This window comes from Furipterus horrens, unplaced genomic scaffold (assembly GCF_987537825.1).
Source record: "Furipterus horrens unplaced genomic scaffold, mFurHor1.1.pri manual_scaffold_8, whole genome shotgun sequence".
In the NCBI taxonomy this organism is placed as follows: Eukaryota; Metazoa; Chordata; class Mammalia; order Chiroptera; family Furipteridae; genus Furipterus; species Furipterus horrens.
Window position 1 is genome coordinate 103,767,021 of NW_028327178.1, and position 24,898 is coordinate 103,791,918.

Here is a 24,898-nt window from a genome sequence, read left to right on the forward strand (position 1 = left end):
TTTTTAAAAGGGTATTCTATTTCTATTTATGTTGGCGTAAAACTAATTTTACATCAAACAGTGATGCATTTTACAGGTACTGATGATGAGAAGTCACTTCCCCGAGGAAGGGGTCCCTGGTGGGCCACCGCACAGCTCTGTGAAAGGGAACTGCAGCAGTGCACGCCCCTTTTGTAACGTGTCCTATGGACTCAACTCTGGGAAGAGGCAATGTTCAAAATGCCATCAAAGGTTTAACACTCTGTAGGATCTGTTAGAAACAGAAACGGAAAAACCAGACTGCATTTTCTTGACTTTAGTAGCCAAAATAAGACAGGAACATGTAATCCTCAGGAGTACCGTTCACTAAATGTTTATTAAATAACTTAGAGACGCCTCTTCCTTTACTCCTGAAGGAAAGTTAACTTGATCTTAACCTTGTATGCTCATTAATATGTCTTACCCAAAATTTTTAAAGACACTGTATGATCCAAAAGCTGTGTCACAGTTAGAACTTGGGATCTTTTTGAAAATCCTTACTTTAGTGAAGGTAAGCAGAAATATTTATAGTGGCTTTACCTAACAACTTAACCTGCATTTTAACCATCAAGAACACTTTACTGAACAGAGAGAAAAGCTATAGGAAAGGGATTTTTATTTTATTAGTAAAGATGTATGCTTTGTTGAGGTCCTGAAGTAATATGAAAAGAAATATTTTGGAAGAAATAATCTTCATATAGTTTTTAAGATGTTTAAAAATTACTCTAACAGCTAAATTTTGTTTCCACATCAGTATTTTTCTTTACTGATAGAAGTCACTGCTCAGAAGAGAAAAAAGCAGCTATGCCATCAACTGTTGTCAAGCTGTTTCCAATTCAAATATATATATTTTAAGTAGAGTTGCTTTGGCAGGTGAATTGCTTCATCAATTCAACAGCTACAAAGAACCAAACTCTAAAATTGTGCTATAAGTGTATTGTTTTATCTGATTTAAGAAATACGAGATACATTTTTAAAGAAAGGGCAAAGGTATTTCTTTTTCATTTCATATAGAAAGTCATATATATATTTCATGATTATATTTAGCATTCCTCTTGACATCTGACATCTATTAGGTAACAAAGAGCTATAAATCTAGTTTTTATAGAGAATATTTCAAAATTTTCCCCATGTAAGAAATTCTGCACTCAAATACTCTAATGAAAGCAGCAATATTTTATGCAAAACTCCCATATACTTTTATTTATAGGTCTTATTAATACAGTAAAATGTTAAAGAAAACTGAGAACACTGCTCATTTTTCTAATTTAATTTGACATATAAAATGGAATTTCTTCAGAAAAAAAGATATGCATGAAATTTACCTTCCCTATGATTGATGCTCTAAGAGTACATTTCATAAAAATCAGCAACCAGGCTTTATGTTTAACTTGAAATGAACATGATAAATATAAGTGAATAACTTTCTTTTATGTAGTAGCAAAAAGAGTCAATAATCCTTTCAAGAAAGAGACTATTTCATTTCCTCCCAACTTGGATTCACCGTAAACACGATCCACAAATGATATTGGAACCTATTAATAGTTAAAAAAAATACATGTTAAGTCAGTTTTCTAAAATATTAAAAAGGAAGCATAGCAGGCATGTAAAAATTACTAATACCACCAAAACAAGATTAGTTCTATGACAGCAATTCCTTCAATTCTTACAGCAACTGTGTGTGCCTCCAAGTCTTTACAATTAAACAAGCACTTTATTATCTTAAAGTAGGCTATCTATTATAAACAAATTGACAACTGCTTGAAAAGCATTGATCCTGCATATTAAGTTGGTGTACTCAAGTTTCAGACTGTATTTCAAGGAAAAATTATACTCTTAATTAGTAAAATGGCTTTTAAGTTTTTTCATTTGTCAAATTTGGCTATTTCTTGCTCTGAGTAAGAGCCTTAGTGTTCAACAGGGAGAGTCTTCCCTCGAGTTCACTAGCTAGCTGTAAATACTACAGACACCCCCCCCCCCCACCCGTAATTCCTGGGCTTTTCATCTCCTGATAAGATATGGGCCATGGGACTTACCACTCACTTTAAAGTGGGTGGCTATGGGCTATGGCAAGAGGAAAAGCCACAGACAGACTCATCCCAGAATGCTGAGTGCTCAGAAAAAAGGGCAAGGATGGGGAAGATACCAGTAACTTTTAATTATTTAAAAGGGAATGCTGCCTTCCGTTAATGTTTTCAATCTTGGTAGGTCAAATGTATTAATGTGAAAGGGATGTGAATTTTCACCTGTTACTGCATGGGCATTCTAAAAATCTGGAAGCCTTTCACATTTATTTGGTAGTTACCAAAATTAAACATTTTGTCATGCAAAGTCTAAACTTTATTGTTTCTTTATAAGGAACACATACTATTTACCATCAGCTGCATACCTCGCCAATAGTATAATTCAACTGTCTTGCTCGAACAATCATTTCCATCTGGAAGACGTAGCCTTTAGAAACACATTTTTCTATTAATTTCTGTAGAACTTCTTTTTTGTATAACCTGTACAAAATTAAAGAAAACATATAAACACCTGGATAAATATACTTGCCTGCATGTATCCTGACCTTTCAAAAAGTTCACTGGTATTTCTAATACCTAAAACATTCACTAGTCCTTTGTATACGGTAGTTTCTTTCTATATCGTGGTTCACTCATCGTGGCCTCACTGTATTGTGGGATTTTTAAAAATATAATTTAATTATTTATCAGGGGTTTTTCGCTATATCGCGGGATTTTGCGGTACTGTATACGTATGTTAAAGTTACGTAGGTTTAAGAGTGTAGAATATGTTTAAGAACATAAGTAGTGTTTATGAAAGTGTGGAAAAGGTTAATAAGGGAGTGGGAAAGGTTAATAAGGGACTGGGAACGGTTTATAAGTGTGTGGGAAGGGTTTATAAAGCCTTAAAAAATATATAAATATTAAAATAAATGTAAGGTTCCTACTGTGCGGATTTTCACCTACCACGGGAGAGTGGGGGTTGGGTGTCTAGAACGTAATACCTGCGGTAAGTGAGGGAATACTGTATAGAAAAGTCCTGACAGTTGATATTATGATACATTTATCCTGAAGCAGAAAGGTCATAAAGTATTTTGTAAATAATTCAGAAAATGAATTCTTAATATTTTTTCCTACCATACTATCAGAAATTATAAAAATAATGTGAATCATTCAAAGCAGAACCACTACTGTTTTTATTTTTACATTTTCTTAAAATTTACTTTTAAAGTTGGAAGAGTATAAATTGTTCCAAATATCAGAACAACAGAGTTGACAGACAATGAAGCAACAATATAAACTAGATGACAAGAAAGGACCTAGCGATGAACAGGCGTTGCCTCATAAATGTTTATGACAAGCATCTGTTTCTGCAGATCCACTGAGTGAATTCCTTGGGATACACAAGCCCCTCCAGGATGAGTTAGGTTAAGACAGAAACTAGGCATCCCAGGGCCCAGGCAATCCTGGTGGGACCCAGCTATCACCAACAGATGTCACAGTGAGGTCCTTATAATGGGCCACGGAACGTGGAGCCCAACTTCAGATAGACTGTAGGCCAAACGCAAAGCTCATCGGGTTTACAAAGCAGGACGGGCTGGGAAGGCCGGCGAGTGAAGCCAGCCGCTGTCTTGAGCTCCCTGTGTGCAGTCACGGAGGTGAACGAACACCCTTCCCCCCTTCCCCAACAGTCTCAGTGACAAGGAAAGCGGCAGTTTCTCTGTCTTTCTGGAACAAGGACGGAGAGGCAGTTTGGCCTATGTTCTGTTCCCAGTTAAAGGCCACCTCGATTTGCAATGCCTGGGGTGGAGGGGAGACACGGGAGGTTTTCCTGGAGCAGCATCTTTTTGAGTTCCCATTTATTTTGTAAAAGGCACATGCCTCTTAAATACTAGGAATCTAATGACAACCAATGAACTTTAATGAGAAGTTGAACTTTAACAAAGCATGTATTTAAGCACTAATCTTAGGAAGAGACAATGAACTATTTAAAAGTAGTAAAACTGACAGGCTCACATGTGTGTACATGTGTGTCTGCTCCGATACTTGCAGAGCACACTCAGTCACTGTTCTAAGAGACCTCCAGAGCTCCAGGCCATCCCTGGTCCTCACCCGGCCTCTGATCCCTACATGGATCTGGTGGCAATGAAGCACCATTACTCTCTCGTGTTTTTCTAAACAACAGAATCCTCATGTGATGCTGCACCTATTTTATGTAGTTGTACTTCCCATGTTATTAGAATATATCAACTCCATGAGGACAGGGACTTTGACTCTTGTCCAATGCTTGGCATGCAATCAATATTTGCTTGACTCTAAAATGAATCACCTTTTAGCTTTTTTGCAAGCACCTGCAGAGCTTTCAATAGGGTAAGCAGGCCCCAAAACAAAGCCCCTATCACCACAACCCATGGAGCCACCTTGGGTCTTCAGTCAAAGTCATCACACCTATGTTCTGTAAGGTCCACAGGGGTCATGCTGTCTGCACAGAGATTCTGCACGTGCCGCTACCCTCTGCATTGTTGCTCCAGCGCAATCAGTGATCTTAATCAGATAATACATTATTCCTTTGCCTTGATGTGTGGAACAAAAGGGATACATTTATGGGCCCCATCTGTCTTTTATAAACCAAATTCTGCTTTCTAACCAATTTACATTTTAATTCTAGAGAGGCTTCATTTTCATTATTTGACCTCTAATTTGTGATGGCTCCTCTCTTCATTTTCTTTTGTTTTTTTTTTGGGGGGGGGGGGGCAGGGCAGTTGCCCTTGGCTCATAACTACTTTTATTTTACCAAATAAGGACATAAAATTTCTCTTCACTTTCGATCCTCTCAGTCTTACTATCTCTGAACTGATAGTCAGGACTTGCAGTTACACTACAGGTACTAGTTACCTTCCACAGTCAGCTCCCATGTGTGTGTGTGAATGCTAACGGAGGATAGAAAATCAACGTTATTTAGTGGGAAAAGTCAATGTCAAAAAATATAAATTATTAACTAACGCCTAGGTTTGGGCCTTAAAGAAATGAACAGGCATCTTAGTTTCAGAGATTAAAAAAACCTGGCAGGCTTTAATCATCTGGCATGGTCATATAGAACAGTTCATCTACCGCAGCAAGTCTAAAATTAAACACATACACACCCTGTCACACCCGCCACCCCAAGAATAAACAAACAGCAACAAAAACCCCCCAGGGACCTAGCAGGAGGCTTTGCACCAATTAAATACTAATTTTTTATTAAAAACATATGGAGAACAAGGTAACTGAAAAGGCTCTACATAAATATTAAAGATTTTAAACTTTTCCGTGATCAATGTTAAAAATAGTCATATAAACTGCAGAAAATTCCTGGAAGAGGCGGTCTTCTGTGGAGCACAGTACCAGTGACAGTGATGTTCAGAATGAGCAGTGAGTGGTCACCTTGGGCCCCCTAGGGGCTGACAGTAACACTCTTGTAAACAAGCACACTAACCTGAGCCCCACCTTTGATACTTTTTTTTTAAAGCACAGTATTTCTCTTAAAATGCTTAGGCTTTATTAGCAGCTTCTAAGGAATGTCATCCTTTTTAGTGTTCCAGGACAAAAACAGGGTAGAAATGGAAAGCATTTCTTTAAGGTAAGGCATTGTAAAGCAAGAAATTTAGGCAAGCAGTTATAAACAGCAGCAATATAAAATCACAGGTTTTCACTGTACCTGAAACTTCCTGTTAAATCAGATGCTCCTGGTCTCAGCAAAATCTGAGTTATAAAATTGGCCCCACGGCTGTCAAATAAAACAATCGGATTTTCTTTATAAAAATAGTGTCTAAGCAAGAGAAACACAACCAAGAGCAAAGTACTAAAAATGCACTAATTTCATAAATAAATGCAACACTACTTTACAAAAATATTAATTCTATAGAACAAAGAAATCTTTAGTCAGTGAAGTTAGCCTTAGTCTGCTTGGGCTGCTCTAATAAAATACTGGAAGAGGTGCTGAAGCAACAGGTGCTCATTTCTCAGCGACTGGAGGCGAGGAAGTCCAAGGAAGAGGAAATCCTCTTCGCTCCTTACAGATGGCCGCCCTCTTGCTGTGGGTTCGTGGGAGGAAGCGTGGGGGGTGAAGAGGAGACTCAAGCTCTCTCTTCAAAGGGCACTAACCCTATGACGAGTGCCCCCACACTCAGGACCTCATCTATACCTAATTACTCCCTGCCCAGGGCCTCACCTTCAAATGTCAACACTTGCAGGGTGAGGTACTCCAAGGTACTCTAACACGGATTTTTAGCAGACACACTGAGTCCATAACAATGACTTTAGGGCTTGTGCCTCAAACACAACTAAGTATCAATTACAAGCAACTACTGACTAACAGCTATTACCAACATTTCAAAAAGATGTAAAGTGCTCTTGGAAAAGTGACTTATGTATTGCAGCAATTTTATTGAGCTCAGATTCAGATAAAGTTCTCTAGGGCAGCCAGGAGAGAGTTTCCAAAGCCAAAGTAACCACCAAGGCCTTCTACTGGAGAAAGAGTATTTTTATATAAACAACATAGTTAGGGATATAGCTGGAATAATGGCTCACAAAAACTTTTTCCCCTTCAATTTGCTTCTAAAAGCTACCCCGCCAAAACAAACAAACAAACAAAAAAAACCCAGGGCATAGTTTAACCTCTAAAATGTGTGCAATCAAAGGAATGTGAGTGCGTGTGTATACAAGTATATGTGTATGTATGTATTTGTACATCTATTTAATGTAGTTTTAAACTGGGATCTCAAATAAAATGCAGCAAGAGTCTGAAGGACTTGATTTCAAATTCTCATTCTGGACCATGTAAGTGAGACCTTGGGCAAGTGATAACATCACCTTTCTCTGGAGTTTATATGTTCCGTCAGCTCAGATATTCACAACCAATGGCAGGTACAACTAAATGATCCGGCTAAAAGTTGTGAACGGTCTCTGATCGGAACTCCCTAATTTTAAATGACAGCTGAAACGAGCAAACACAGAGAGGCCCGAGAGATCACCGTGGGTCTCAACCTTGTCTGCAGGGCAGCATCCCCTGGAAGCCTGTGTGCATGACAAAGGGAGGGTGAGTGGGAGCAGCGGGGGATCATTTTCTCCTGATGCGACTCCAGTGTTCAGCAGAACTGAAAACCCCTGTATTATCCAGCCCCTTCATTCCTCTGAAGACAGAGGCACTTACATGTTTTAAATGACTCACCCAAGGTTCACAGTTAAAAGGCAAAACGGAGATGAATAGAACCTTCAACGGGAATGAAGTGGGATAAAAAGCACGAACGGCCAAAAACCCGCGGCAGGCCTTCCCTCCATCTCCCCACCGCGTGGTCACAGGCGGGCCCCGACCGAGGATGAACGGCATCAGCCCCAGGACCCAGGGCTTCGGAAGCCTGCGGCAGCTGCACGCTGCCCTCGGGATGTCACGTAAAGAAGCTGGTCTAGCTTCCCAAGGCGAGGAGCCAGAGGCAGAACGGAGCTGCCCCGGCCACAGCCAGCGCTGACCACGGCACGGAGGAAGGACACCCGGGGCCACCCAGCAGCGCGGCCTCGCCAGCGGAGGGGCCCAGCGTGAACGGGCCCGGAGGAAGCCAGCAGAGCCCCGCCGGCCAATTCGTGGGGGCCCGCGGCAGGGACAGGTCGTCGTTTTATGTAAGTCACTAAGCTTTGGGCTGGTCTGTTATACAGCACTAGGAAACGGAGACAGCAGGTTTTATTTCCTTTTTACAATGAGGAAAGTAAAGCTTAGAGAAGGTAAAACATGCACCGTGCAAGGTGACGCAGGTAATTAAGTGGAACAATCAGGACTTCAGCCCAGGTCTGACTCCGAAGCCTTACTACCTTATGCTGCTTAGAAAACCCGAAATCTTTAAGTGTCTTATTTACTTAAAATGATAAAAAATATATATGAAAAAAACTACCTATATAGTCCCAAAACATAGATGAATAGTTCCCTTAAAATCAAAGCTCAAGAGAATGGGGGAAAATTGGGACAACTGTAATAGGACAATAAAATATTCAATTAAAAAAAAGCTGAAGGTCCAATAGAATATATTTGTGCTGAATCACACCGTTTTTACCACAGGTTCAAAGGTTTATGCTGATTTTTCCTTAGTGAACAATATCCAAAATAAAATACTGTAATCAGGAGAAATTGTAGGTAAGAAGCTGTCTGGAAACGCTTATGGGGTATTATACCCTGACCCCAATGCAGCATGCTAATGTAACCTAAGTACCAGGTATAAACATATAATAGCCGCATTAAAAAACAGAGAAATTATAGCACATATATGTACCTGATTAATTTTCTTTTCAAATCCCAGCCATAAACACCACCATTTCCTTTATAGCGAGTTCCAGAGACGATGTCGAAATTACCTTCCTTTTGCTTCCTGCAGAACAAATAAATTAGCTGTTAATCAGAGAAAGCTATTGAGCTTTCAATAGTTATTTTCAAGAGCCACACAAACAGAACTTTTAAGACTTGCATCCAGAAAATAACAATGCCAAGAAAACAGATGAACTATACTACTGAAAGGTCTTTCAAAGTAAGGTTTTCAAATCTGATTTGTTTCCCTTTATTAATATTTACAACAATAAATTTGCAGACTGCACCATGTGAAACCATCCTAAAATGTAATAATAAAATTAAATTTTCCCAATCCCCATGCATTCTGTTCTTCGACTCCTGAAATAAACAATGCTAAAACAGCCTGGTAACATTCTAGGTCTTTTTCTTTATTTATAGAAAGATAACTCAAAAATGAATACACTTCTAGGGTTTTAGGTCACTTTTACAAAATTGAAATCCAAAAAAAGTACATTTTTAACTTGCTTTTTTGCCAGTAAACAATACACATCATGGAATCATGGGTATCCCTACAGGTCAACAGAGAATTTCCCCATTCTTTTTAATACCTGCAAAAATATTCCATGGAATATTACACCCATATTCTCCTACGGTGTTTCCATGGTGGGTCCCCCCACTTCCAAGAACACAGCCACAAGGAATAGTACTGCCACATTCTTATAAACGTGTGTCCTGGTGCTTAGACTACCCATAGCAGAACAGAATGGAATTGCTAAAATAACCCTAACAGCTCTCATCAGAAATTACTTTCTCAAAAGGTTCTAGCAACTCACTTTCTCCAGCAATATTTGAGTGTGCTCATTTTCTACAATCTTATTGGCGTTGGATGTACTGCTGGGCAAGTGTTTTGTTTTTAAAAATTCTTCCCAGAGGATATGTTTGTTGACTGGGGGGGAGGCAGAAAGAGACATCAATATGAGAGAGAAACATCGACTGGCTGCCTTCCATGTACACCCTTATGGGGGATCAAATCTGCAACCTTTTGGTATACAGGACATTCCAACCTACTGAGCCATCTGGCCAGAGTGCTGGATAAGTTTTTAATTTTGATAAACTAATGGGTAATAATAACAATAATTTTTAATTTGCATCTCCCTGACGACATTGCAGTGTGACTATCTTCTCCTAGGTTTATTAGCCATTTGGATTTCTTCTACATATGGCCTGTTCGTATCTTTCCCATTTTCTACTCTACTGCTTCTATTTCCTTATCAGGTCAAAGGGGCTTTGTGTACTGGAAATATAAGCAGAGATGCTATCTCTGAGGTGACTTTATGCAGAGATCAAAAGACGAAAAATTCTTGGCCACTAATGAGCAGGCAAAGGGAATGCAGCGCTCTGTGTGAACCGGAAATGGAAGGAATAAGCCTGCAGCAGAGAGAGCAAAGGGGAGAAGCACAAGGTACTCAGTCCAGAAAGGCGGGCAGGGGCCAGATCACTCAGCAGTTTCAGGGGCAAAAAAAGCAGCGTGGATTCCTCCCCCCCCAACCCTCCCGTGTTAATGGGAACTCCATGAACTATTCTAAACGGGAGTGACATAATTTGACTTTGTTTTTCTATATTTAGCTTATATTCAGATCAGCTCCCAAATTCTTATTCTGAGAGGTTTTCTGGTCTCTTGGTTTTCTAAGAATATAATTATAGTACCTGCAAATAAATATAATTTTGTATTCTTACCAATATTTATACTAAATTCATATCTTAGAACATTACTTAAAATCTCCGTGTTTAACGGTAGCTGGTATGCCCTATCTTGATTAATTATTAGAAATGATTCCATGTTTCACCATATAGTAAAATGTTTATATTAGAACTAGGTTATTTTTATCAATCATGTGTAAACGGTTTCTTCTATTCCTGCTTTAAAGTTTTTATTGGAAATGGCTAGTGAATTTGATCAAATATCCTTTGGCATCTACAGACTTAATCACACTGCTTCCTTTGTTAATGTGATAAATTATGTTGATGAACTCCTGAAGATGAACCACTCTGGCATTCCTGGAATAAACCCTATTTGTTTGAAGCAAGGCTTAACTCCATTTAACAGGAAGTCACCTTCTATCTTTTTATGTCGTCTGGAATAATTTAGATAACAAAGAAATTACCTGTTGATCAGTCACATATCTTATATACTCGTGAATCTCAAGTCTATATGTTTTATTTTTGATAACAAACAAAATAGCATGTTCGTTTTTAATTAATGAAGAATAAAGAATGAAAATAAGTCCAAAATCAATGTAAGATAAATGATCTGAATCATACAATTTTTTCAAATATTAGAATTTACCTACCTAATGAATTCAGGAATAAATTTTGGCTGAAATTTAGAAAGAATAAATAGTAAGTCAGTAAAATAGGCTAAGACAACATAAATCACTACTAAAGAAATATGCCACTTACATGGTGTGAGAGATCGGCATCCATAATAATTATGTAATTTCCTGTGGCATGCTTCATTCCATGAATATATGCCGTTCCTAAGAATGAAAATATTTATCTCCATTTAAGGAAAACCCAGGAAATGCTTACATATACATCTGAACAGAGAAGAAACTGGTAAGCACTGAAAAGCATACATTCGTCCTCCGGAGGTGATCCTGAACTGTAACGAAATACTGTTTATTCTCAATCAAAAACATCTCTTAAGTCCATCCTGCGTCTCCAACTTCACCTTAGCCCCAGGCACCATCCCTACCAAGTTTCCCTGCTTCTGCTCCTCCCATCTCTCCCAGCCCATTTCCACAAAAGCTACCTGCCAGTGTCCTCTACACTGTAGGAAGCCTGGTACAGCAGAGCCCTGCTCTGGTATTTGGGGCCAAAGGCACAGCTGTCAATTACTTATTCCTGTATTCTCTGACCCCAACCCCCCAGTGTCTTATTAGCAGGACTGATCTCTTCTCCCTTACTTTGTTGAGAAGTGACCATCATAGCTTTCTGGATACACCACCGACTTATCCGTAATTCTCGGCTGCTTTCATGGCCGTGTTCAGATTGTTTTAATCCCAAACAACCTTCTGGATTCAGATATTCAGAACATTTGATGATGCCAGTTAACTAACAGTCTTTAGGATAACAGATTCAAGTTTTCAGAACTGTGCTTCTCCCGTGCTCCCCGTTTTTTAGTAAAATTATACCAATTCTCAATATAAGCAACCGTGACTAACAACAAAATAAAGGCATTTAAATCTTCACCTCAGAATGACTGAGCTCATTTGAGATTTTCTTTATGTTTAAAAGCTGGGAAAGCTTTCTTTTTAAAAAATAAAGAATACCTTTTTAAGACTTGTAACTTAAAGAAATGCTCAAAGGTAAGGCTGTGTGCTGGTGCCAGAGGCCTGCCCTCAGATTCCTGCTCTGGCATTTCCCGGTACTACAGGGAAGTTATTTCCCAGGTTCTCCTGTCAACTGGCTTCCAAACAGCTGTGGGAGGCAGAGGAGAGAGGAGGGGGACGTGTGCGTGGCCTCCCTCCCTTACTCTGCCTCCCAGCACTGACTGCCTATTTATTCTCAGTGGCTCCAGCTCCTGCCGGGTATCGTCAACCCCACCAATTCCACCTCCCTCTGGGCAGCCTGGGACGGGTCCTGGACTCTAAAACCAACACCTCCTATTGTTGCTCCGTCTTGGGGGGGTAGGAATCTCTAGCTATTACTAATAATCTCTGAGCAGCTCACTGTTCCGTTTGGCTTCTCAGCAATCCCTTCACCTGCGTAACCAGATTCTCTGTATTCAATTCCCCAAACCAGAGGAATTACAGTGGTGGGCCTTGACTGATACGGGCAGCTCAAGCCGTTTAAATGTCATTAAGATTATTAAAAACCATCACAGGAGGTTACTATTACTTTCATCCTGTTCCAAACTAGGAAAACACACGTTGAACAATCACACCAAGGCAAAAAGCAGGTATAAGGAGTGAGAGGTTCTGCTTACCTAGTCCCAGCTTTTTCTCCCGTGGTCTGAGAAGCTGTAAGAATAAGAAACAACACTTTGACACAAATAATAAAAAATCTATTACAAATTATTATTTTATTCAATAAGTGCTACTCATTTTAACAGTATAGGTGCATTTCTTAGACTTTAGAGCAAAGTCTGCTTAACATTTTTTGGCCAAAGTAAAATAAAAGCATTTAGTAATAAATCAAGTAGTTTAACAGCTTTTAAGGGAAAGCAACATTTTTTTTTTACCCCAACCTCATAATAAAAGCCAAATTTACACACAAGAATTTTGTTTTCTGGTGCTATCCAGAAAACTCTGTGAACAATGTTTTTACATCTGTCACTTGACTTATCATTTTAAACATCTATGAATTCCTTCCAAGGAAAACTGTGGGTCTTACTTATCCTATACAATTTTGGCATATCTGGTAGTCTGATTTGTTTTTTCAATTCCCTTTGTGATTTAAAATGTTGATATCATCCTTCCTCCAACAACTTATCTGACTTTATGCTTGAATGGTCCCATCTCATTCTCTACAGGCCCAGTGACGAGAAGGTTATAGATTCTCTTACAGTTTTGTCAATTACTCAGTCTGTCTACATTTTTTGCTTCATATATAAACCCTAACTTGGTTGCTTTTCTTTTTATCTGAAAAATTCCGAAAAAGTAGAATGCCAAGTTTCTGACTCTGCTGTAAGTTTCTGAGACACAGGCTCAGGCAGACACTGCACCTGAGCATATATCCTGCCCCCTCCTTTTCAGGTCCAGTCGCCCAGGGCAGATCCATATTTTTACTACATGCATGCTGCTCTAGGTCTTGGTGGGATGGTGAACAAGTCAGATAAAATACACTCCTGCCTGACAGCAAGACAGTCACTCATCTATAATGATTGCAATTCACTGGACAAATCAGACAAGCTCTGTCCGATTTTATTTGATTTTGTGACAGTTACTGGCAAAATACTGAGCCCATCTGATCTCTGCCCTGAAAAAGCCGATCTTTTCAAGTTCCCTTTAGACTTCCTATAACTCCATATTTCAGCTGGAAAAATCTTTGTTTCAAATAAAAAAAATTGTTATTTATATGTTTCAGAATGTTCAAGTTTACAAACTATAAACCATATTACATATGATAGAGTGTTATGGAACAGTTAAAAGAATGAGGTCATTTGGTGACAAAAAAAATTTCCAAGACAGTAGAAAGTAACAATGATACAGAAAGGCTGCATTTATATTTAAAAACAAAAGACACCAGCACAATACCTAATTCTAAGATGCAGACACATATACATATATGCAATTCTTTACCCCCCACCCCCCTGCCGATTTTTGGCCATGTGTAGTTTTTGTTTCATGAATTATTTGTTTTTATACACTTGATTGGGGCACTGATCTTTCTGTTAAGAGAAAATTTGGTATTTGGGGGATGAACAAAATATTTTAATAAATTAGTCAAACCTCTCAATCCTATAGTTATGTTTGATGTTTTAAAAGTAATGAACACATCTTACTGTACAAATGCAGATGTGAACAAAAACCACTTCCATCTTTTTGTGCTTCCTTGATGTGGCCTTTGACTAACCTCACAGTTCTTAAAACATTCAGAGCTGCCTAACCTATGATGATCTCTGTTCCTTAAAAGGTAACCATAAATACTTTTGTTAGTAATGGCCAGGATGGCCACCGAGAAGAGCATCAAGCTGGTGACAGTATCCACCATCAGAAGGTGTGGCCCCTGGTGCCATGCAGGCTTTGTCCCTCTGTCTTTTCAGTCATTAGTACCTGAGTTATATTAGCAGAGAATAATTTGCACAGCACTGCTGCGCCGACTCTGATTTCAGGCTGGGGGCTGGAACAAAGCCCCTCACGACAGAAGCCTTCCACAGGAAGGACGGAGGCCTTCCATAGTCTCAGCTCTCCCTGCCTCGTAACCACTGTCAATGGTTCATAACATGTGTCCTCAGTTTCCCTATCGTCCCACCTCTGCCATGTATTAGTTAGCCATGCAAGAATGAACCCTCTTGTCTGTTTCCTCAACTATAGTTTTCTTATTTAAATTTTCCTTGTGTTTTTATTTTTTTCCCCCTGAAACATTCATTTCAACTAGCTTGAGAGGCTAGCTGACAAAGCATCTGGGCTGCACCACTTTATCTGAGAAAAATCATCAGTCATCCATCTTTCCCTTCAACTAAACATACATATGTCACTTAAAGGCAAGGAAGTGCAAGCCTTGGCAAGGCCTGACATGGAAAATGTTTTTTCTAGTTTAAATGATTCAAAGGTCATAAAATAATGAATGAATAGGGAATTTCCCTGGTACTACAAGGAAATCACCATAGTAAATACTAATTTTTTTCTTTCTTTTTTAATTTTTAAAAATTAATTAATTTGTTTATTTATTTATTTTCAGAGAGAGGGGAAAGGAGCGAGAGAGAGGGAGAGAAGCATCACTGTGTGGTTGCCTCTCACTTGCACCCCCAACTGGGGACCTGACATGCAACCTAGTCATGTGCTCTGACTGGGAATCGAACCAGCGACACTTGGTTCGCAGGCACTAATTTTTTTCTTACTCATTTGAATTTTATTGGGTTGATGGGAAAAATGAAACCCTAAAAGGATCAATGTTGTTTTAGAATTTGTAGAGGTCAGTTTAGTAGACAATCCCTAAAATCAATCAACCAATTTCACCTCAAGGCTAAGTTTCTATGACATAAATATTCAAAATATTGTCAGGTTGATGTTCCCAGATTAAATGGCATAACTTCAGAGTATTCTATATATAATAAACGTGCATCAGTGGCCCTGGCCCAGAAGTGCTAAATGAGAAACTAGGGAATCACTGGCCCAACGTATGAACCTAGCATCACTGGAAGTCGCCGCTAGAAGACAGAAAATCTGCCACTCTCCACCTCCTATATAATAGGAGATATTCGAGAAGACTGGAGGAGTGACAGGTCTGTGAGCTGCTGCTCCGTGAGAGAGACAGAAAGCATCTCTACTACAGGACAGATTTACCATGCACATAAGAGTAACACACTTTCCTTAACTCTCCCCACCAACCAAGATCTCCTCCAAATAAAACAGAAATTTAGATTAATCAAGAATATTTGGACCCAGTGACTATTTCTTGAATTGCGAATATCAATAAAGGTTCTCCAAGAGGCTTCTTTATGTCTACACCAGTGGTTCTTTATTGGGAGGAGAGGAGAATTTTGCCCATAAGGGGACATCTGACAAAACCCTGAGACATTTTTTGGTTGCCACACTGGGAAGGAGGGTAATTCTGCTAGAGACCAGGGCCCATGCTAAATATCCCACAACACACAGAACAGCCTCTCAGAGCAAAGAAGTACTGGGTCCCAAATGTCAACGGTGCCAAGACTGAAAAAGTCTGGTCTATATAAACTACAATAGCCAACGCCTAGAACGTGCTTTCTAATTAAATATGGACTATGCTTTGGCCCAAGAATTATCCAAAGTCGAGTTTTCTAGTATTCTCACACATTTGAAAATGCAAACCAGTGAGTAAAAATACATATACATACATATATGAAGCCATTATGAAATGAACTCTACATCTGCCTAACTTACTCCCAAAGAACAGGCTTCAAGGTACAGTGGAAAAATCAGAATTTTAAGACTCAAAGCCAACCTACTCCCACAAGACTATTCTACAAATAAAAATAAAAACAACACTTCCAAGTAGTCTGAAAAGACGTCCCTATTCCACACGAGAAGTCACCTTCCTCAGTTCTATGCTTTTCCCCGCAGGCAGTGTTCTCTACTGAAAGGACGGGAACACCACGAGAAAGGGAGCAAGATTACTAACTGCAACCTAGTTCTATAATATTCCTTGTCAATTCAATATCATGCATCAAGTTCGTCATAATCAGTCATGAAAAGTTCATTTACAGACTATTTTGCTATAAAACTACTGACCCAACATTGTCAAACAGGTGTAAAACCTCTAGCACAATGAAAATGCACCTAAATCCCAAGTGTCTAAGTTGCTCTTTGACTGTCCAGCTTCTAGACAGCCAGACTGAGCGGAGGTACTGCCCGTCTCTCATCTCTCCCCTCCAAACACACAACTGGCAAGAGAGGAAAACAGTCACATGACTTACAATTTTGTCTGAACCATAGATCTTCTCCAACTGCTCAGCAACGTCCCTCGTTCCATCTGGGCTTCCATCATCTATGATTATAATTTCATAGTTGATTTCACTAAAATAAAAAATAAAAATAAAAAAAGATATCTGTAGTGTTTGATTACAGTACTATCAAATTAAAAAAATAATTTTAAAACTACTAATTCTTTTTTCTTTTTTAAGATTTTTATTTACTTATTTTTTAGAGAGAAGGGAAGGGAGGGAGAAAGAGAGGGAGAGAAATGTCAATGTATGGTTGCTTCTCATGCGCCCTTCAACTGGGGACCTAACCCGCAACCCAAGCATGTGCCCTGACTGGGAATCAAACCGGCGACCTTTGGTTCACAGGTTGGCACTCAATTTACTGAGCCACACCAGCCAGGGCTTAAAACTACTAATACTTAACCAGTAGTGGAAATTTATTTCCATATTAATCACTAAGGACAACTTCAATTATCAAATGAAATGTCAAATACTCAGTACTTCACCTCCAAACTGAGCATGTTCCTGGAAATGCTACTATACAGTTCTAGAATGTTAGAAAATTCTGACACAGAAAACAGTGATTTTTATATATATGTATATGATAAGATATCATACTAAGTTTTACTTACTTTGGAAATAGAACTGTGGAACTTTAGTACCAATCTTAGTTATATTAACTATTTCAAAAGTATATTTAAAAGACAACTCAAAATGACTGAGTAGTTCTGAATGATTATTCTTTTTAATTCCCAAATGATTTAAAGAGCATAATCAGAAATAAATCCCATGTAATTTCACCCTTAAAAAACCCACTTTAGAATAACAGTAACATAATCTTTTATATCAAGGAGTTGTATGCATTATCCTACATTACCAGATAAAAAGAAATTAACAGAATTACAAAAGATTTCAATATGCTTTAAAATTAACATCTCTGCTGCTCTCCACTGTTTTTACCAGATAGTTTCTATTCTATAAACGAGCCAATACTTGGATGTCCGTGAGATCACGATCACATCTATTCCCTTTAAAAAACATTCTTTCTGTTAACTTTATTGGGAAACTTAAGTGGAGAGAAAACGAGGCACAGCCAAACTTTCACACACAACGTTCTGTTTCTTCCTGGTCCTACTTCAGGAAACAGGCAAGAAGTCAACCAGAAAACACACTCTGCTGCTAAAGACTTAAGGAAGTCAGCCCCAGCCCTGGCTGGTGTGGCTCAATGGGTGGAGCGCTGGCTGTGAACCGAAAGGTCGCTGGTTGATTCCCAGTCAGGGCACAGGCTTGGGTTACGGGCCGGGTCCCCAGTTGGAGGTGCGAGAGAGACAACCACACACTGATGTTCCTCTCCCTTTTTTTCTCCCTCCCTTGCCCTCTCTCTATAATAAGTAAAATAAAAAATATATATATAAAAAATAAGTCAGCCCCAGCAAACTTGCCAGAAAGCAAAACTCAGCATATCTGTTCTCCACCAGAAGATATGATGACTTCAGCTTCCCAGCTGTGCCTTAAATTTGGGCACGTGCTTTGGAGCTGATGGGCTGACAGAGCTATATTTCATAAGCAAAATCATTTCTCTCTTCCACTTCAAAGCACCCATACCACCGGAGGGTGAGGCAGCTTAAAGGAATCACGCTGAGCAGATATTAATAAGGTAATTTGACTGCATCTGACAATAGTTGTTTCCTTTATTAAACTTCATTTTCATTTAAAAAATCCACTCAGACTATTAAAGGATAAACTGCACTACATAAAATATATTAAAATAAAGCAAAAATATTGCATAATCAGAAGACAAACAGGAACAAGATCAGCTACGTGGCAATTTCTCTAAGTTGGAAAGAGCTTGTAGAAATCAAAATTAAAAAGATAATGTCAAAAGAGATGAATAAAAACTGAAGGCCTACGTATGTGAAAATAGTTACCTCATTCAAAAAAAAAAAATCAAACAGCAATGTTTATGATTGCTTAACCACTATGATATATGCCTGAAACTAATACAAAATAGTACTGAATGTTAACTGTAATTGAAAAATAAAACTAAAAAAAAGAATACGATGGTGCAGCTGGGAAAAAAACCAACGAACAGCCCAGCGATGTATTTCACCAATTAGCATGTCCAACGATGTACGTTTGCTAATACTCAGCTTGACTGGCCGTGGGGAACAGGCACTCTCTGAAGGATGCTGGGGAGTCCTAAGCCGGTACGACTGCAGGGAGGACAATTCGGTAATAGCCATCACTTTTGAGCACACGTCTGTCCATCCAGCAATACCCCCATGAGGACCTGATCCCGATGTACCAGCAACAGTAGGAGTATTGCTGCAACACTCACTATGTATCAAGTACTTTTCAAAAGGCTGGAAAATGTGGGGTAAACAAAGTCCCCATTCTCATTTGTGAAGCAAAAGTAAAAAAAAAAAAAAAAAATTGAAAATAATCTGTGTTGCTTGACATGACCCAGTTAGATAAACTATAGCACAGCCATATGGCCTATTACTTGGTTTTCAAAATAATTCGCTAAGTATGTACGTGCTGATAATCTGGAAAGACCTTCAAATATTTCGACACCATCGTCCGATCAGCGTCACCATAGAAACACGTTACTTTGTACTGACACCAGGAGTTACCAACGTTTTTGGTTTTTTTTTAACTGTATTGTATAAACCCTTTCAAATTCAACCTCCAAGCCCCAGGTTCTAACGCCACGACAACCACACACCCGTGATCGGCGCGGCTGCCGGGCTGCTGTCCCCAGAGAGGCCGTTCCGCCCAGCCGCAGACACCGAACCTCCCGCTTACATAAGCACCGGCGCGGGGGCGAGAGGGAGTGAGCTCGCGGCCTCCCGGCGCCCAGACGGCGGAGCGCGGACAGGCTCACGGCCTCGCCCCGGGGACGAGCGACCAGCCCTTCTGAGAAAAAGGAGGTGCGGATGGGCGGGGGGAGTGTGCAGTCAAGATGAAGGAGTGTCGCACAAAACCCAGGGGCGGGAAGAAGGACCCGGACGCGGAGAGGACCCCTGGAGCATCCGCCTCTGCGTCCCTCGCAGGGGGGCCCCCCTCCCCGAGCCTTCCCCCGAGCAGACCAAGAGGGCGCGGGCCGCGCCGCCGCGCGCAGCCAACGGCCGGCGAGCAGGCCGGGGAAGCCGGCTCAGCCCTCTCCCCGCGGAGGGCGGCCCCGGGATCGCTACCTCTCCGCGAAGCTTTTCACCAGCAGCCACACGATGAGCGGGAGGTTCTCGCGCTCGTTGTAGGTGGGCAGCAGCACCGAATACTTGTCCTGTCGCCGGTCGCGCCCCTCCGGCCCCCGTCGAGACCTCGGAGGGGTCCGGCTCGCTTCCTTGGAGGCCATCGCGGAACTGCGCGAGACGCCGGAAGCGGAACGACGTCATCGCGGCGCGGAAAGGGACCGAGTCGGACCGTGCCAGCTTTGGGGACAGGGGGCCGGCCTGTGTCGTTGAATGCTAGCTCTCCTGAGGCCCTCTCTGTGGTTCCATTGGAAATATTCAGAGCTTATGAATCTTTAAAGTTGAGCCTGGAGGTTGTTTCAGGAAATGCGTGTCTACTCATCACCTTTTCCAAAGCGACATAAAGTTTAGTTTATTGCAGTCGCTAGGAGACGGTAAACCGGAAACGGAAGTGCCTTTCTAGGTAACGGGAAAGAGGACGCCATGGCTGCCAGGGAGGAGGTCCTGGCCTTGCAGGCTGAGGTTGCCCAGCGAGAGAAGGAACTGAGTTTGCTGAAGCAGAGACTGGCGGCGGCTCTTTTGGCGGAGGAAGAGCCAGCGCGGCCGGTCGCGGTGTCGCCCCTGCCGCCGAAGGCCGCCCTGACCCGGGATGAGATTCTGCGCTATAGCCGGCAGCTCGTGCTGCCCGAGCTTGGCGTGCAGGGGCAGCTGCGCCTGACCACCGCGTCCGTGCTCGTCGTGGGCTGCGGTGGCCTCGGCTGCCCGCTGGCGCAGTACCTGGCAGCGGCCGGCGTCGGCCGCCTCGGCCTCGTGGACTACGACGTCGTGGAAATGAGCAACCTGCCCCGCCAAGTGCTGCATGGCGAGGCGCTGGCCGGCCAGGCCAAGGTCTTCTCGGCCGCCGCCTCGCTGCGCAGTCTCAATTCGGCCGTGGAGTGCGTGCCCTACGCTCAGGCTCTGACGCCGGCCACGGCCCTCGACATGGTCCGCCGTTACGACGTGGTCGCCGACTGCTCTGACAACGCGCCCACTCGGTACCTGGTTAACGACGCCTGCGTGCTGGCCGGCCGGCCTCTCGTGTCGGCCAGCGCCCTGCGCTTCGAGGGCCAGATCACCGTCTACCACTACGACGGCGGGCCTTGCTATCGCTGCGTGTTCCCCCAGCCGCCGCCCGCGGAGACGGTGACCAACTGCGCGGATGGCGGGGTGCTCGGTGTCGTCACCGGGGTCCTGGGCTGCCTGCAGGCGCTGGAGGTGTTGAAGATCGCCGCTGGCCTGGGCCCCTCCTACAGCGGCCGACTGCTGCTCTTCGATGCTCTCCGAGGACGTTTCCGCTGTATCCAGCTGCGGAGCCGCAGGCCGGACTGTGCAGCCTGCGGGGAGCGGCCCACTGTCACTGACCTGCAGGACTATGAAGCCTTCTGTGGCTCCTCCGCCACCGATAAGTGCCGCTCCCTGCAGTTGCTGAGCCCAGAGGAGCGAGTTTCTGTCGCCGACTATAAGCGATTTCTGGATTCTGGGTCACCCCACGTGCTGCTGGACGTCAGGCCTCAGGTGGAAGTGGACATCTGCCGTTTGCCTCATGCCCTGCACATCCCTTTGAAACATTTGGAACGGGGGGATGCGGAGAGCCTGAAACTCTTAGGAGAAGCAATCCAGAAAGGGAGGCAAGGCACACAGGAAGGGGCAGCTCTCCCCGTTTATGTGATTTGCAAACTGGGCAATGAATCCCAGAAAGCTGTGAAGATCCTGCAGTCCTTGACAGCGAGCCAGGGGTTAGACTCTCTAACAGTTCAGGATGTTGTCGGAGGGCTCATGGCCTGGGCTGCCAAAATCGATAGGACATTTCCGCAATACTGAGGTGGCTGATACACCTCATCTGACCTGAGAAAGATGTGGATGGTCATAGTACCTTTAAGAGGATGGCAGTTTATTGGATGATATAGTTTTGAATTGGATTATAGTTCTGTTTTGGAGAACTGCCTTGAGTTTACTTGGAGGGTGTCTTGAACATGTGAGCTATATTGTAAGGGATGGGATTTTGTGTTTTAATCTGCAAATCATTTGCCTGTCCTGCCTCTCCCAATCAAAAAGCTCTTTTAAGTGGTCTACGTTATGCCTGCAGTTAAGTTGTTGTAAACTTAGTCTTACTGAATTGATCACAGGTAGTATATTTCAGCTCAGTTTATTGTTTACTAAAGATGTTCTTTAGGTCTTATTTCTACTTCAAATCATAGGATATATACACTACAGAAAAAATGTTAAAGATATACATTGTTCGAATTACCTGGAAAGTGGTCATTCTGTATATTAAATATTTTGAATTCATATCAAAGTGATATTTATAGGTTAGCAAGATAAAGGAAGCCATTTTCATAGTATGTCAGTTTCTCTTATAAATTTCTGATTTTTTTTTCCCCTTCAAGTTTGCTTCAGGGTCCACCCTATGTTGTACTCATTTTCTAAACTGTATATTATGGTTTGGCTTGCTTTGAAATCTTCAAGTCCAAGTTCCAGCCTTCCACCCTCCTCCTGCCCTTTCCTATCCAATCTGTTATAAACAACGTTTCCATGAAATGGCAGGTACTCTGCCCAATTTCCAATATCTACAACAAAATTAAAAGTAAAAATTTGGTATGTGAGTATATACTGGTGGTAAAAGGGCACCTCTGCTCTCCAACTGACTTGCATGCAGGCTTACCTTTGACCAGAAATCACAGATGTAAACGGGAAATCTTTGTATCTTTGGCTGCAAATGTTTAAAGAAAGTTAAGCATTGTGGGCCAGAGAAAACCCTCTGCATGTCCAATTTACTTACCAGTTTGCAACAAAAATCAAAAAATTTTCCTCCACTATTCACTCTGAAGTTTGGTTCCTCATTTTTTATTTTTTTAAAGAGTTTATTTATTTTTAGAGAGGGGAAGGGAGGGAAAAAGGGAGAGAAACATCGATCAATTCCCTTTTGTACCTTCTCATAGGCGCCCCCAACCCAGGCATATGCCCTGACCTGGAATTGAACTGGCGACCTTTTGCTTTTCGGGAGGAAGCCCAACCAGCTGAGCCACCCTGGCCAGGGCTGAGTCCCACTTTAAATAGATTTACCATAAACAGCCTTTTCTTAGTGCTCATTATACTTGCCTACCTAGGGCCTGTGTCCTCAGCTTATCTGACTCTTGTGGACTCAGATTTTTGGGTGGGAGCACGAGCTAAATTGGCCAGAATTAATGCAAAGTGAAGGCCTGCCTTGAATGGACAGAGCTCAGAAATTCAGCGTTAAAACTCTCCCCCGGGGCCTTATCCTCTTACATCTGGGGATTAGTGCTCAGTCCAGCTGACACAGCATATGGAGGGCTGTGTGAAAGACCACACAGGGTACACTTGGCCCTCGACATGCATGAGGAGTCGGGTAGAATGTTCAGCAGCCTCAGGAAGGAAGGCTACTGAATAGAGCGACTTACGCGGGTCAGCAGAGGTTATACTTCCCTTCTGTTCTCAGCGTGGGTAGGTGCAGGGCTCTTGCAGCTTCTCCCTTGGTCCTTGTCTTCAATTTTTTTTTTTTAGTACTTTTATCTGTCACCACTGGGAGATGCAGCAGTGAGAAGGTAGTTATTCTCTTTGCTCCCAAAGCCCCTGTCGCCATGGGAAAGAAGCATTAAGAAAATGAGATGTGTGCCTTGGCCAGGTGGCTCAGTGGAGTGCTCCTGTGCACCAAACGGTTGCAGGTTCTGTTCCTGGTCAGGGTACGTACTTAGGTTGTGGGTTCGATCCCCAGTCAGGACACATACCTAGGTTGTGGGTTTGATCCCCGGTCAAGGCACATACCTAGGTTGCGGGTTCGATCCCCGATCAGGGCATATACCTAGGTTGAGGGTTTGATCCATGTTGGAGAGTGAACATTGATATTTTCTTTTTCACACTGATACGCAACCAGAACTGGCTCAGTAATTTGCACTGCCCCTTGTACTGTGTGGGGTCCCATGTGCCTGCACTGGCCCTAAACACAATGACAGTGTGTGGGATATTTGACAATGTCTGGAAACATTGTGGTTATCACAGCTGGAGGTGGGCAGGGGAATGGGTTACTGGCATCTAGTGGGGAGAAACAGGGATACTGCTAAACAGCCTACAATGCACAGGACAGACTCACAACCAAGATTTATCCGACCCCAAATTGCAGTTTTGTCAAGGTTGTGAAATCCTGCTTCAGTCAATGACAATTTTGATATGGGCCAGAAAGATAAAAAAAAAAAAAAAGAGGCTTTTTGGAGGAAAGGCCCTTTGAGCTGAGACATGAAGAATGAGTATGAATGAGCCAAACTCAGGAGAAGGAGAGGAGGTGACAGATGTTGGAGTCTTCAGGCGTCGGTTCTCAACATGCTTTTGTTCTCTGCAGAGGTTCAAAACTGAGTGAGAAAGAGACATGGGATTTAGGTAGACAAAAGGTGAAAATTCCACCTTTCTAACTAAGGAAGCTACTTGGGGACTGTGCTTAGGGACAGCCAACCTTGCTCATATGCTGTCCCCCCCCCCACCAGACTGCAGGGCCCACTGCTATTCATCAGGATACGCCCCCGCCCCACCAATCTCAAAAAGAGGAGACAGGAAGGGGTCATAGTTTATATCCCAGGTCCCTCTCCTCACCTCTCCATCGGAGTCGGTCAGTCGTCCTCCCTGGGGAGGCATGAGAGGGCCAGGAAGGGTCAGAGGGCCAGGACTGTCATTCCCGCGCAGGGGTCTCCACTGTGGCCACAGAGGAAATTGCCTGGGGGACTTCGAAAAACCTTGTTCCCAGGCAGCATTCCAGCCAAAAAGAAGCCAGAATTTAAGGGGCCAGGCATCGTGTGTGTGTGTGTGTGTGTGTGTGTGTGTGTGTGTGTGTGTGTGTGTGTGTGTGGTTTTTTTTAAAATCTCCCAGGGTTTTTCATAAACCACAAAGATGCCCAGTTAACTGTATTTCAGAAAAATACATTTTTCAGTCCAGCTGTGTCCCAACAATTGCATAGGACCTGCCTGTACTACAGCGTTATTTATCTGAAATGCCAAGTTAGCGGGAGTCTTGTCTTCAGTTGCTAAACCTGGCAACCCTGGGATCCGGGGGACTCCCACCTGCAGCCGAGGTTGAGAAGCACTGAACCGAGGAAACAGGAAGACTGGGAAATAGATGTCCCCCCACCTCTTCCCACCTTTGGTCCCCTTGCCCCTAAAGCAGAACTGATAAGCCTGGGGACAACTGGGGAGAGCTGTCCCC

General features: G+C 42.3%; 2 protein-coding genes across 2 annotated transcripts; one reads left to right on the forward strand and one right to left on the reverse strand.

Moving 5' to 3' along the window:
* Positions 1-934: 934 nt before the first annotated feature.
* DPM1 (dolichyl-phosphate mannosyltransferase subunit 1, catalytic) lies at positions 935-19,847 on the reverse strand. Its single transcript, XM_090286572.1, has 9 exons — positions 19,654-19,847; positions 16,454-16,553; positions 12,323-12,356; positions 10,795-10,871; positions 10,686-10,711; positions 8,321-8,416; positions 5,719-5,787; positions 2,408-2,522; positions 935-1,553 (listed from the first exon to the last, which is right to left on the reverse strand). The coding sequence occupies exons 1-9, from the start codon at positions 19,812-19,814 to the stop codon at positions 1,449-1,451; spliced, it is 783 nt and encodes a 260-aa protein (XP_090142698.1). The 5' UTR covers positions 19,815-19,847; the 3' UTR covers positions 935-1,448.
* Positions 19,635-21,882, forward strand: MOCS3 (molybdenum cofactor synthesis 3). Its single transcript, XM_090286571.1, has one exon. It carries the CDS (start codon positions 20,134-20,136, stop codon positions 21,508-21,510), a length of 1,377 nt encoding a protein of 458 aa, XP_090142697.1. The 5' UTR covers positions 19,635-20,133; the 3' UTR covers positions 21,511-21,882.
* Positions 21,883-24,898: the final 3,016 nt, after the last annotated feature.

Excerpts from the sequence above, each read along its gene's own strand:
- DPM1 (XM_090286572.1), bottom strand. The coding sequence starts at position 19,814 with ATGGCCTCCAAGGAAGCGAGCCGGACCCCTCCGAGGTCTCGACGGGGG. Across the intron at positions 16,554-19,653 it reads GTGAAAAGCTTCGCGGAGAG|TGAAATCAACTATGAAATTA; the intron begins GTAGCGATCCCG and ends TTTTTATTTTAG. Across the intron at positions 5,788-8,320 it reads TTGAAAAGAAAATTAATCAG|CCGTGGGGCCAATTTTATAA; the intron begins GTACATATATGT and ends TTTATTTGACAG.
- MOCS3 (XM_090286571.1), top strand. The coding sequence starts at position 20,134 with ATGGCTGCCAGGGAGGAGGTCCTGGCCTTGCAGGCTGAGGTTGCCCAG.